General features: G+C 39.0%; 1 protein-coding gene across 2 annotated transcripts; it reads right to left on the bottom strand.

Moving 5' to 3' along the window:
* Positions 1 to 411: 411 nt before the first annotated feature.
* On the bottom strand, positions 412 to 12,978 carry LOC149847164 (Zinc knuckle (CCHC-type) family protein). Of its 2 annotated transcripts, XR_016430360.1 has the most exons (6): positions 12,485 to 12,978; positions 4,107 to 4,557; positions 3,418 to 3,707; positions 1,354 to 1,715; positions 1,120 to 1,244; positions 412 to 685 (listed from the first exon to the last, which is right to left on the bottom strand). XR_016430360.1 is itself a non-coding variant. In XM_089996855.1 (5 exons), exons 1-4 carry the CDS (start codon positions 12,797 to 12,799, stop codon positions 1,377 to 1,379), a joined length of 1,395 nt encoding a protein of 464 aa, XP_089852981.1. In that variant the 5' UTR covers positions 12,800 to 12,978; the 3' UTR covers positions 412 to 685; positions 1,354 to 1,376. The 2 variants fall into 2 exon arrangements, 1 of the variants encoding a protein (XP_089852981.1); XM_089996855.1 differs by lacking the exon at positions 1,120 to 1,244.
* Positions 12,979 to 13,564: the final 586 nt, after the last annotated feature.

The raw sequence follows: 13,564 nt of genomic DNA, 5'->3' as shown, positions 1-13,564 counted from the left end.
GCTTTGCCTTGCAGAAATGAGCACCCATGCAAGGACTCGAACTCAGGGTAGGGGTGACATCCACAAGCTGAGACCACGTGGGCAGCCCCTTGGGATGGACAACCTAGCCTGTCTTGATGCCATAACATTGCATGTAGGGCTGAAGGGCACAATGACTAATGCCGGAAGGAAAAAGAGAAGATGATGCATATGAAAGCTTCAAAGTTTTTTCGTGTCTTTTTTCTTTCCTCGATCATGTCAATCATAACTATGCGATCACAGAAATTATTTTGACATATGGACATGCAGCTCCTGGCAGAATGTAAACAATACGTTACAAGAACCTGAAGACCTAGCCACCTCTTTTTTTAGCCAAACCAGTAAGAGAAGAAAGTAGACTCATTTCACGACTCAAATATAACCAACCTTGAGTGAAACAGAAACTAAAACATATTTTTTTCCACAATCAAAAGCTGCATATTCATGAATGTTGGGAAAACTGGCATTGCACAGGAGGGAACATTATCGTATTCAGAGAACATCCAGAAAAGCAATAATATTAACATGGGATAGCGCATCAAAAGCCTAATTAGTATCACCCTAAGATCCGGGAACAAAAAAGTGTCCATCTCATCCCAAAACATCAACTTGCAACTGCTGAGACACCCGATCTTCCCAAAAACTAGAAAACTCCACGACTTGCAGCCTGCAAAAGATGAGCAACAAAGGCCAATCATATAAAATTGGCATGTGTTCACTGTAGTAGACTGCACATGCCAGCAGTAAAGGTGCACAATAATAAGGGAAATAGACATGAACAGAAGCAGAAAACATATTTTTGAGAAAAGAGAAAAATTATAAACGTAACAAAAATGAAGTTTTACCACCTATAGCAGAGAAATGACATTGGTTCCTTCCAGATTCAAACATTCTAAAGATACATCGATTTTGATTGCAAATGCGATAATCATCAGCCAATGCTTATGCTTAGACAGAATGGTCCAGCTCTAATATCTATTTGTGTTTCCCACCAATAAAGGTGCACAATAACCAGTGCAGTAGAAAATAAACAGAAGCATAAACACATTTTTGAAGAAAAGGAGATGAATACATGCACAACAAAAATGAAGTCTTACCCACCTGTAGCAGAGAAATGACATTGATACTTTCTAAATTCAAACGTTCTTAGGATGCCATCAATCTATACATGTTTTCCCCTTCATGAAGAAAATCTCGAATGTTTTCAGGAGTGATGTTTTACATTGCTGAGTTTGCCACCAGACTGATGAGTTTCACTACCTCAAAATCATCACAAAAAAATGACAACCAAGAGAAAACAACCAGAACAAAGACAAGCAATCATTGAGAACTCACCACAAGATTTTGCTTAGATAACTTCAGTATCTTTGGTATTCCTTCCCATAATCCTCACGTCTCTGATGCTGAAATTCACCATACAAATCTTGAGGCCTAGCAGATGCAAAACTATCTGTGAATGGGTACCTGTTCCTTGAATCTACTCGCAAATTACTTGAATAGTGGGAAGCACCAGCAGATTGCTCATAATCAGGGAAGCTAGTGCGAGGATAAGAGGTAAAACTTGGTTCTGACACATGCTGGCGAATATCCTGCCATCTTTGTGCGTCTGCAAGCAAAAATTCTTCCCATTGTTTAGCATGGGCTACTCTCAGCGTAGCCAGCTTCTTAATGTAGGCATCTCCCATTTCCTTGATGGACTGCATAGTCATAACAAAGTCAGAGTTAGACAAGCTCAAGGGCTAGGTGAAATGACTAAAACAGCTACAATTGGACATGCAGACTTCTTCTTTAATAGGAGGAAACAAAAATTTTTAAAAAGGAACTTAACACCAGATGAGATTACATGCAAGATCCTATATTGCGCAAACCAAACACTGGAAGGCAGTCTTTGATCAAGAAAGCCCAGCCCTCTATCCAAATGTTCAAAAACAACCATAATGTGAAAACCCCATGCGTGTGGCTAAACTTGTTTGGTCTTGACTCAGGACTAGGCCTGGCCAACCCATCTGGTTTCATTGAATGTACTGTTACACATAGAAATGGTATAAATATATTGTATAAATATAATTTTTTTTGTATATATATGGTGAGATTAACAAATTAACACTTCACTAACAATAAAAAGATATAGCATCAAACTATGAATTATAGAACATAGATCCTAATTAGTATATCAACTAACAATAACTATGTACAAGGTAATTAATTCTACAACCTAATCAGTAATTGGGAAAATTAGAATACTGTACGTTAATGAAAGTAAACCTGAAAATGGGTTCATATGAAAATAAAAAACTCTATCATTGACATTCCTATACACTTCCAATAACGTTAACAACCATATTATTTGGATTCTTATATAAAGATATATAATAAAATGAATGTCCAAGAGAAGATACAGCCTTTAACATTAATAATCATGTTCAATGATTGGCTTGCATATGGCCAAGACTAAAGATATTGGCGAACTCATAAAAACATAGATCCACAATAATACGCCAAAAGGTAACACAAAAGGAATCCCACTTTTGGATGAACATAAGAGTCAACAAAATTCAGATGAAAATGGCTTTTGAGGATATTCTTTAACATGTCCATGAACAGTGAAAACCCCACACAATGCACATGACTTATGTGCTGGATATAAGTGACATATATCCACGCTGAATACATAAACAGAAAGCTTAAAATAAATGGAAAATTATCAAGATTGATGTATTTTGGACAAGGCTTTATGATGATGATCAAGGTCCATATATGTGGACCAGGCAATCACTGACCCAGTTGACTCAGATGAATCACCAAGTCAAGCCAATGGGCTGGAAAATTATCAAGGCTTCATGACCATGGTGATGATCAAGGTCCATATATGTGGACCATGTCAATGGGCTGACCCAGTTCACTCAGATGAATCACCAAGTCAAGCCATCGGGCGTTTAAACCAATAGCTCATGTGGTTAATAATGCACAAAGTATCAGCTAAAGATTTTGACAGCTCAATCTCACAAAACCAGTTTATTATTATCTTGGAATTTTTTAGTTTCATGAAACATCATGGTGTTCGATGGTTGCAGGTCACTGGTCACGTAAGCCCAAAGACCACAGTCCACTGGGCTAGGTTCATTTGAACTAAAAGGGATTTGATATACTTGGAATGCCAGGTCACAAGCATTTTTTTTCCTTTAATTAAAGAACCTGGCAACCACACCATGAACCACCTTAGTCCACACACAAGGGTTTAATATAAAATCATACCAAGCTACTAGCAAAATTTGGCTTCAAGGTGATTCTGACTCAACATGTGGCAAGACCATATGGAGCACACACAACCTAAACACAAAGTGCACCCGCAGGGTTATAATTGAAAAATGATTCACCCATAGAAGGCAAAGTACAAACCTCACGATGCCTATGGCTCTCTTCATCTCTTTCCTTATCTCGCTGTCTAGCTAATTCCATTGCTTCCCTCCTGTAGTCCATGTCTAACTCCTCAAAACTTTGTGGAAAGGCATGAGAGTCATACTTATGATTGGAGTGTATATCCAGCCCACGTCCATCGACATCCCAACTACCTGTCCTCTGCACCCCAGCATTCTGTTTATGACTATCATAAACATTAAATCCATCGCCTGGAAAAGTGGCACCTTGTGGAGACCTTGATCGCCCTCTAGCTCCATCAATACCAAAAGCTTCACGAAATGAAGAATTTGTCAACAGTGAAGCCCCAATTTGTTTCGATACGCCTAAGTCTGTAGCTTAATAAAAGGCTATAATATACTGGAAGCAGCAATGAATATAGAAATAGATGAACCTTGAAACCATCCAACACATACAAGTCTTGGCTATGCTTTCAATAAATAATTTTGCATTGGTGACAATCTGACTGATTCACTTGGTAAATTACTTCAGATTCGAACTTGAACTTACCTCTTGCTGCAAAACAATCGCCGTCAACAGTAAATGTCATTAAATTTCCATTACAAAGTAAAAATCAATATACATAAGTATGCAAAAAGGTTTCTAGAAGCTTCATGCATGGATTTACCAGATTTCTACAAAGCTGATAACATATTCTAGGCAGCCCCTACCTTGTGGAGAACCCCTGGACAACTGTTGCAGGTCTTCACGCAAATGGTCTTCCACAACCTTTTCTTGACTGTACATCCTTGGATGGTGCTTTGGTGGATTTCTAGGACTAGAATGAGACCTTTGAGACATTGACCGCCGTAAATGAGGACTAACATGGGTCTCAGGTGACCTAGATTTTGCATTCTGATGACCAGATGGTCCTTTGTTTTTAACCCTGTCCACGTCTTGTATTACCTTCCTCACAGCTTCCACGCCTTTTGCCAAAATCAGTCTATCTTTTCCACTAACTATTATGAACCGCTCATCCATTTTAAGTTTGCATCCCACATCCTTCTCAATCCTGTTCACCACTTTTTCTGAAAATAATGCCCGTACATGTTTGTCTCTTGCAGGAACCCTTTCAATGAATTCTGCAGACTTGCGATTTGAACCAAGAGTAGATGGGCATCCCTGTATATGATATACATGTGAGGCATAAGAAGAAAAGGAGGAAAACAAGAATAACACAAAACCAATGTTAGGCAAATAAGAAGAATCACAAGGACAGCAACAAAAATAAAACCACTTATCATCATACCGTCATTCCCTCTCTGCATGAGAAGAATTCTAAAGTTTGACAAATAAATAAAAAGAAAATAACGTGTATCTTCCTCAAGCATGTCTATGAAACTATAAATGCATGTATGTGCGGATCAAATAAATTTGAAATGGAAAGAAAGAAGAGCACTGAAGATTACTCCCTGTGAAAACCAATTAATTGTAAAATTGAAGAAAAAAATATATGGTGATACACTGAAAATATCAATGATATTATCACAAAAAAAGCCATTTAATTATTAAATAATTGTATCTAGAGAACTTGATAACATCGTGCAGATATCAGGACACTAAGCTGAAATTTTTAGTTACTCTTTATTATTGTTTATTTGTCATAAAATATCTGATTCTTTTTTATTCCCAATAGGTTTTCAACATTATTGGAAAACATACACACACACACACACACACACACAGCCATGTGCATAGGCAGTATACTGAAAATATCATGGCAGTACACTAAAACCACTTAACAAGTTAAACACAAACACGGATGATATCATAACCAATGTTGTATTGTACCCTACAGTATCGTACGATGTGGTATGATACGTATCGTTACTATGGAAAAAAAATATGATACACACTTGTGTCGCGATACGAGTGTGTATAATATCTGTATTGTGTGTATCGTACGATACAACCCTGTATCATACCGGATCGTACGATACACCTTCGATGCACTTTAAAAAATGATGAATCGTGTTTCTAAGAACTCTTGAGGGCTGACTTCCTCATTAATGTAGAGGCTATTAGAGGGGTATCCACGCATCATAAGAGTCATGAGAGCGATTTTACAGTTTGCTCAAGAGTGCATTTCCAATGTTCCATCATTTTTTCACTCGAAGGAGTTAAAGGTAAAAAATCCTTATTTTTTGCTTCTTATTAAGCATTTTTTAGGGAATATGGCATCAATAGGGCACTCAAGTAATGAGTGAAAACCGATTGAAAATTGAGTGCAACTATTGCCATAATATTTTTTCATGTAGCATCTCTTGGTTGAAGCATCATGTAGTCGAGACACATCTCAATGTTGCCCCTTGCATGTCCAGGAATTTGCCAGATACCGTGAAATGACAATATCAACAATTACTCACTTATCTGAGAGAAAAAAAGAAAAATAAATGAGTGATGCAAAAATGGGATATGAGCAGCCCTAAGAGGACGAAGATGAACTCCCTACTTTTGAACCTACAACCCTTATCATAGCATCAAAAGTATGAAGTTTTGCAGTGAAAGAAAAAGGTGTGGCCAGTGCTAGTAGTAATAGTGTCGCAAACACACAAAAAAATTGAGAGAGTTCTTTGAGAGGAGGTAAAGCTAGAGAGTCTATTAAGAGTTTTTTTCCCTCGTACGACTGCCCCTGAGGCGCAACCCAATATTCGTACTGCTATAACTCCTCAGCATTTAGTCGAGCAAGCAAATGTCGCGGTTGGGAGATGGTTTTATGATGCCTACATTCCTTTCAATGCGACAAAATCTTTTTATTTTCAGGTCATGACAAATGTTATAACCAGTATCGAGCCTGGATATCAAAATGTCTTCATATCCTACCTTGAGAGAAAAATTTTAGATACTAACGTGAATGAAGTGAAGTCATATTGTAATGAGATGAGACAGTCATGAAGAGAAACTGAGTGTAGCATCGTGGCAAATGAGTGGACAGACAAAAAGTCAAGGACCTTGATAATTTTTTTTATCTTTTGCACCAAAAAACTATGTTTTGAAGTCAATTGATTTGTCTGATACTCCCAAGACAACAGATGCATTGCTCAGGGTATTTGATCAAGTTGTGTAAAAGGTTCAACCTCAACATATTGTTTAAATTATTACTGATAATACAGCAAATTATAGGGCAGCAAGTAAAGAACTGGCAGAAATTTATGGGTCATTCTTTTGGACAATGTGTACAGACCAATACATAGACCTCATGCTTGAAGACATCAGCAGCATGGATGAAATAAAGCACATAATTGAATGTTGACAAAAATTACTAAATTTAATTAAAATCATACATGGATTTTGAGCCTAATGAAAAAGTACAGTAGTGGTGCTGAGTTGATTCGTAATTACTAGCTTGCTATGAATTTTTTGACAATGCAAACTCTAATAAAGAATAGAACCGCGCTAAACAAATGTTTTCAGCAGATAAGTAGAATGCATATCCCCATACACAAAAAAGAAAGCCCAGATAAATTGTAGATATTGTATTTAGAAGTGAATTATAGGATTAATGCGTGATACCTTTGGTGAAGGTGCTTCAATTGGTTGACGGTGAAGACAAACTAACTATGGGTTGTCTCTATGCGGTCATAGATAAGGCAAAAGAGGTCATTAGAGATAATTTGAATAGAAAGAAAAAATTATACATGCCTATATAAAACATCATTGATCATAGGTGGGCTGAGCAACTTCATATTGCAACATATTATTTAAATCATGCATTTAGATACTCTCTTATGTTTAAAATGGACAAGGGAGTCAACAAAAGACTTTCGGATTGCATCAAAAGGTTAAACTCTGATTATAGCATTAAAGATCAAATTCATAAAAAAATGAAAATTTATGATAATGCATTGTATGATATGGGGACACCTACAGTAGTGTGAAACTGGGTCACGATACATTCAGGTAATTTATTTTGTTTATTTCAATTTTAATTTCATATTATTATTTAGTTATGTTTTGTATGATTGTATCTGTTTTTGTCTTGTTGATTTCTCATTTTCTTGTTCTTTTTTTCAGATATGTGGTGGATCAGGTTTAGAAGTGATGTTCCAAATTTGGGAGTTTTTGTCATTTGCATTTTTAAAGTGGATGCGAAAAAAATAGGAACGTCTTTGAGCAAATCTATACAAAAAGAATAAATAGATTGGAGCACAAAAGGCTCAATGACCACGCCTACGTTTACTCCAACTTACGGTTAAAGCAGAAGTATATAAAATTATAAAGTTTATTTGTTATTTTCATGTGTTTATTTAAAAAAATATATATCATACAAAATATAACTAATTTTAATTTTTCATGTCATCTTTTTAAACAAATAGAAATGTTATCATCAAGGAGGCACAAAGACCAATTTGATCCCATCAGTTTGAAAATTTTTGATGTATTAGATATATGGGTTAAAGAAGAAGCACACATTTTGAATGAAGAGGACATTTAGTGGATCAACGTCAAAGGAGTATAAGAGATAAATGATGAAGAGCCCATGTGTATTAGGGATGATGTGAATGTCGAAGGAGGAGGAGAAGAAGAAGATAATGATGATGATTGAGGTTATATTTTCAAAAAACTTGGCTATTTAACACTTAAGTATTCGAAACTTGGTTATTTTGTTTTTGCTTATGTAATATGAAAGTATGAATCTTGCACCACGTTCTTAATTGCAAGATATTTAATATTTTGCATTGTTCTTGTTAGATAGTTGATGTTTGATGATGTCTTATGCAGCTCATACAAACATAAATGCTTCATATGTGATTTTATGGTTGTATTTTATGCAGTTCATCATTTTCATGTGTTATAGTCTTTTTAGAATTTTTGCTATTTTCTGGTTTTTCATGATTTTTTTGAAATTTTTGAAAAAAAAATATTAAAAAAATTGTGATTTTTTACGATACAATTGTCACATGGGTGCAGGTGCGGGACTTTCAAAAACCTTGGGTGCGGGGTGCGGCAATATATATATATATATATATATATATATATATAGAGAGAGAGAGAGAGAGAGAGAGAGAAGGGGGGTCGGAGGGTTTCCCCCGGCGCGAGCGGGGGTCCAGGGGGGCTGCCCCTAGGGGGGTTATAGGGGGCAGCCCCCCCCCCCCCAAAGAATTTTTTTTAAAATTCCGCAGCCCATTTCATAGGGCAAAAAATTAAAAAATAATTAAAAATGGACCAAAATGACCTTAGGTGTGTTGACCGCACCCAGAGTCAGGTTGACCGCACGCGGGTGCGGCAACTGTCTGGCTGAATCCCTATGACAGCGATACAATATAATATGTATCTTATTTTGGGCCCGACTGATATGGGTAATGCTACGATACTTACAACCTTGATCATAACCACTATCAACTATCATGACATGTTTTGTAACCTTTTACACTATTTATTTGTTTATGTAATACAAATCTGATTATTTCCCTATTATTCTTTTTCTCTGTTTTCAAAACCATGTTTCTTTGTATACAATAAGAAATAATTACTAAAATCTGTTTTATTTTTTTGTTGAATTATTTTCAATTTTTATTCCTTGTTAAAAATCAAGATTTTCTCATGGTCTATTAAAAAAATATGTGGTCATAAGAAATTGCATCCCCCACTTTGCTTTAACCAATATTGAGGAGCTATACATGCATATCATAGTCACCAATATCACCGATATTTTGGAATATCACACATAATTATTGGCAATTTAAGGTAAGCAGATATTATGGGCAAAATATTGAAATATTGCCAGAATCCAAAATACTGCAATATTATATGTTTGCGATACTTCAAAAAAATCCCATTTATATATATTTTAAGCCTTGTTTCTTCTGTTTCTTTTTTTATTTGACTTTTCAAACATATTTCCTTATAATTTTTGCAAGAAAATGATACAAAATCTATTATTTTCTTATCTTTCATATTATTTTTATTTTTTTTTTGAATTTTAAAATTCCAAAGATTTTCCTGAGATTTTTCCAAGAAAAAACACTTATTGAAAAATATCTCCGAGAAAAACCCTCGGCGATAAATTTCCTTGAATGATACTGGTGACTATGATACATACACACACTTACATACTATACATATATTATAATGGAAGTTCTAGTCTATGTTAATTTTGTGGGTTTTGCTCTCTCTCTACCACACACACACACTGTGTGTGTTGTGGTAGAGAGAGAGCAAAACCCACAAAATTAACATAGACTAGAACTTCCATTAGTAGCCATAAATAGGGATGGCAGTGGGGCGGGGGACGAGGTTTCCACCCCTGCCCCGCCTCAAAATTTTATCCTCCACCCCCGCCCCGCCTCCTCGGCGGGGATGGATTTTATCCTCCACCCCCGCCTTCATCCTCGTTTCATGTCCTCCACCCCCGCCCCGTCCCCGTCCCCGCCCCGTCCCCGTTTCCGCCTTCATCCCCGTTTCATGTCCTCCACCACGATCGATGCAGTCTGCGCCCGGTATGCCTCCTCGAAGGCAGAGTTGAACCGCCTGAAAGCCCGCCTCGCGCTTTCGGCATCGATCACCACCGGCATCTCCGCCATGGCCGCCACGACCTCGCTCCACGCCATGCGCTCGTAGTTAGCGACGTACTGCCGAAGCTTCTTGGTGTGCATTCGCACCCAAGCGTCACCGAGGACGAGTCGGAGATCGGAGCTCTGCACCTTAACGATGATGTACTGAAGATTGTTCGTAAGGAAGAGGTAGGAGAGGGGTACGTCTCGGTAGAGCTCCGCCCTCCCGTCGAGCTTGCAGAGGAGGCTGAGTATGAGGGTGGAGGCCTCCCCCTGCGACGGCCAACGGTGGTCGGCGACGGCCCGGCTACAATGATAATGCGGATGGGGAAGGGGAAGAGGCGACGGCCCGGCTCGACGGCTCCAAGGTTAGGAAATTAGGGAAGGGAGTTAGGGTTAGTAAACAGTAAAAATATAAAGGGTTGGGGGCGGGGATGGGGCGGGGCCGGGACGGGGATGGGGCGGGGCCGGGACGGGGATGGGGCGGGGATGGGCCGGGGCCGGGCCAGGGCGAGGATGGGGCGGGGCGGGGCGGGGGAACGTGCCAGTCCATCCCCGCCTCCACCCCCGGACGGGGATGGATTTTAACCTTCGTCCCCGCCTCCATCCCCGTTTCATACCCTTCATCCCCGGTCCAAGCGGGGCGGGGCCCCGCTTTCCCCCGGTCCACTGCCATCCCTAGCCATAAAGGACCACAGGTTTTGCTCAAAACCAGATATGCCATCATAACAAATTTATCACCCATCTAGAAAATCTCATACTGTCTTGTGAATAGGATCTTGTATAGATAGAATCTTCTTGGTTCAGTTCTCTGGCTAGTTTCATTCAAGAAAACACCAGAACAAACTAAAGATAAAGAAAAGTTATAGCATAAGATGCAAAAAAAATGTGACCACTGGGTCCAATGGCATCTTCACATAGAACATTGACAATACTAATGGAATCCCGCCTTTGCAGTATTTTTGCATTAGCAGCCGAGCCTACAAAATTAGCTATAGTCCAAACTTATCAGCACAGAAGACTTAGACCCATCCACTAAATAATGGAAACCAATATGTAAACCACTATCAAGACAAACAACACATAGTATCCTATTATAGCATAAACGACCAGTTTTTGTGTGACATTCTCTGATTCTTTCTTCTTTCCTATTTTATGGATAAGGTCATAGTTTATCTTTTATATTCATAAACTTAACAACAAAGTGTTGTTTATCAGCATTTCTACATATACGCAATGATACAATACACTCAAGACTGAGCATAAGGTCAGCTTGTCATGTTAATTCTCAAATACCATATTGTATGTTTACAAATGAGACTTTGTGACTTCTAACGCACCAGACTTCTTTTATGGTTTGCCTTTACAGTTTGCAGTGTCCTGAACCCCACATGCTCTAGAATCTTAATCCAATTGCATTGATTTTCACTAGATAGAAATTCCAGATTTCAAATCAAAATAAGCATGAGCAGAACAGAGTTGTTTCAAAGAAACAATCAGGTTCCGCCTCTCTAAATATTATCCCAGCATATAAGAGGAAAAAAACAGGAAAATAAAAGATCCACTCCTACAAATCTCAAGTGATAACAGAATTGAAAAACAAAAAAAAAAGGAAGAACACAAACAATGAAAAAGAACAACAGGGCACACGGAAATAAAGGAAAATGAGCATAAAATTTTTGAGCTTCCAGCAGGCCAAAAACAAAAGAAAACAGAAGGAAAAAGAGGAAACACCAAATCATATAATAACAGAAATTCCACATTTGTAGGCATATATCACCTACAAAGAATACTAGAAAACCAAAATAGAAGTAGAGAAATAAACCCAAAATTACAAGTCTCATTTGTTCGCAAACATTGCAATATCACAAGTTAATCCACAGCTAGCGTAAGAAAGAAAGAACAGAAGTGGATAGCTTCCAACTAATAACTAACTGAAAAACAACCACATAATGTGAAACAAGAAAGAACAACAAGGAAAAATACAAGACAAAACAAATGGAGCTGCATTCATTCTCATTCCGTGTTCATTTGTATAAAAACTACTAACAACCTTACAGTTACAAAGAACATTTGTTCCAACTCCCGGCAATCAGTAAACACTAAAAAGGTCACCAAGAATATCCCAACAGCCCTACCAAAAGGTAAGTGTGCAAAAATAGGTAGAAAAGAAGACGCATCATTCTGCGTACAGAGAGGAATGATCTCACCCCACAATTAGAAAAGCATATGCAAACTACGATAGATGGCAAACCTTAATTAACCAACAAGAGCAAAACAAGTACCCATATTTCAGTTATTCATCAATATATACAAAACGTATCGAATATCCTCGCACACGATTACAGAAACCAGCAGAATTTTGCTTCATAACAAACGCTAAAATGCCCGAAGAAAAGCAAAACGGAAGCCCTAAAATTGCACCCAAAAAGGAAGAAATCATGCGTCCACCGAGAAATAATCATTGCATTTGCACTAAACCTAACGCAGAAAACCACAAGCTCGACTGGTATTCAAATAACAATCCGAACGCACTCAGCGGAAGGAAGAAGTACCTGAGTGAAGTGGCCGGACTCGCCGCAAATCTTGCAGATCATCTCCTCCTCCTTCCTCTTCTTCCAGTTGCGCTCGGTGGCCTTGGCCTTGGCCTCCCACGCCTTGGCCTCGCGGCTCGTGAAGTCGGTCGGGACAGCGTTGGGGTCGCGGGGATCGTCTTCTTCCTCTCCGTCGCTCTGCTGCGGCCTCTTCTCCGGCGGCTTCGCGCTCTCCTGTGCCGCCCTCCCTGACGACCCCAGCGGCCCCGTGTACTCCTTTCCGTACACCTCCTGGAAGAGCTCGTCGTCGATCTCGTGCTCCGGCGACTTCGCCATTGCTCTCACGCTCACGGAGAGAGAGAGAGAGATGTGTGTGTGGTGATGAAGAAGGGGATACCTGTATGCCCTAATGGGTGGGTTATCAGAGAGAGAAGGGTTGCCCTTAAAGAGTTAAGAGTGGCTTGGAGAGGGAAAGGGAAGGGGATGGCCCTCTACTTTAGCCTGTAGGGGTTCCCTTTGTGCCCTAGGCAAGAGCTTTGTATTCAGGTAGGTTGTCATTGGATCGGACCTGCACCGATCCGGTGTGACACCGAATCCGGGACCAACTCTGTGGTTCTGCTTACGGATGCAAACAGATCGGATCCAGATCAGCTAAATACATAGGAAAGTCGGATCCAGCTAAGGTCGAAACAGCAACAACTCATAAAATGTCCATACTGTATCCGGTCCATTTGCATTCCTAGTTCTGCTACTGTGATATGGTTAGAGATGTAAACGGGTTGGACTCGGGCCAGATCTTGGAATCACAGAAGAAACCTAATTGGATGTGAATTTGGACTTAAAGTCAGATGGGGATCATCTAAAACTGAATCCGGAGCCAACTACCTTAAAGTCCTACATTTACATGTCTTCAAAATCATATTTTACTTATCCTGCTGGTGAAGGATGTGCTCGTAGCTTTCGTAGGTGATCCATGGAAGGCAGGGTGATCGTGTGGCCTCACTCGGGGTTTTCCAAGTCATAAAAAGAGTCATGTTATACTTGGATTCATACACATATGTAGGTGTAAAACTCAATATCGAGTCTGAATCCGATTACCAA

The sequence above is a fragment of the Nuphar pumila genome, chromosome 2 (genome assembly GCF_984573655.1).
Source record: "Nuphar pumila chromosome 2, dmNupPumi1.hap1.1, whole genome shotgun sequence".
In the NCBI taxonomy this organism is placed as follows: domain Eukaryota; kingdom Viridiplantae; phylum Streptophyta; class Magnoliopsida; order Nymphaeales; family Nymphaeaceae; genus Nuphar; species Nuphar pumila.
The sequence above is the reverse complement of the archived record's forward strand: the minus strand, read 5'-3'. Positions and strand labels throughout refer to the sequence as shown.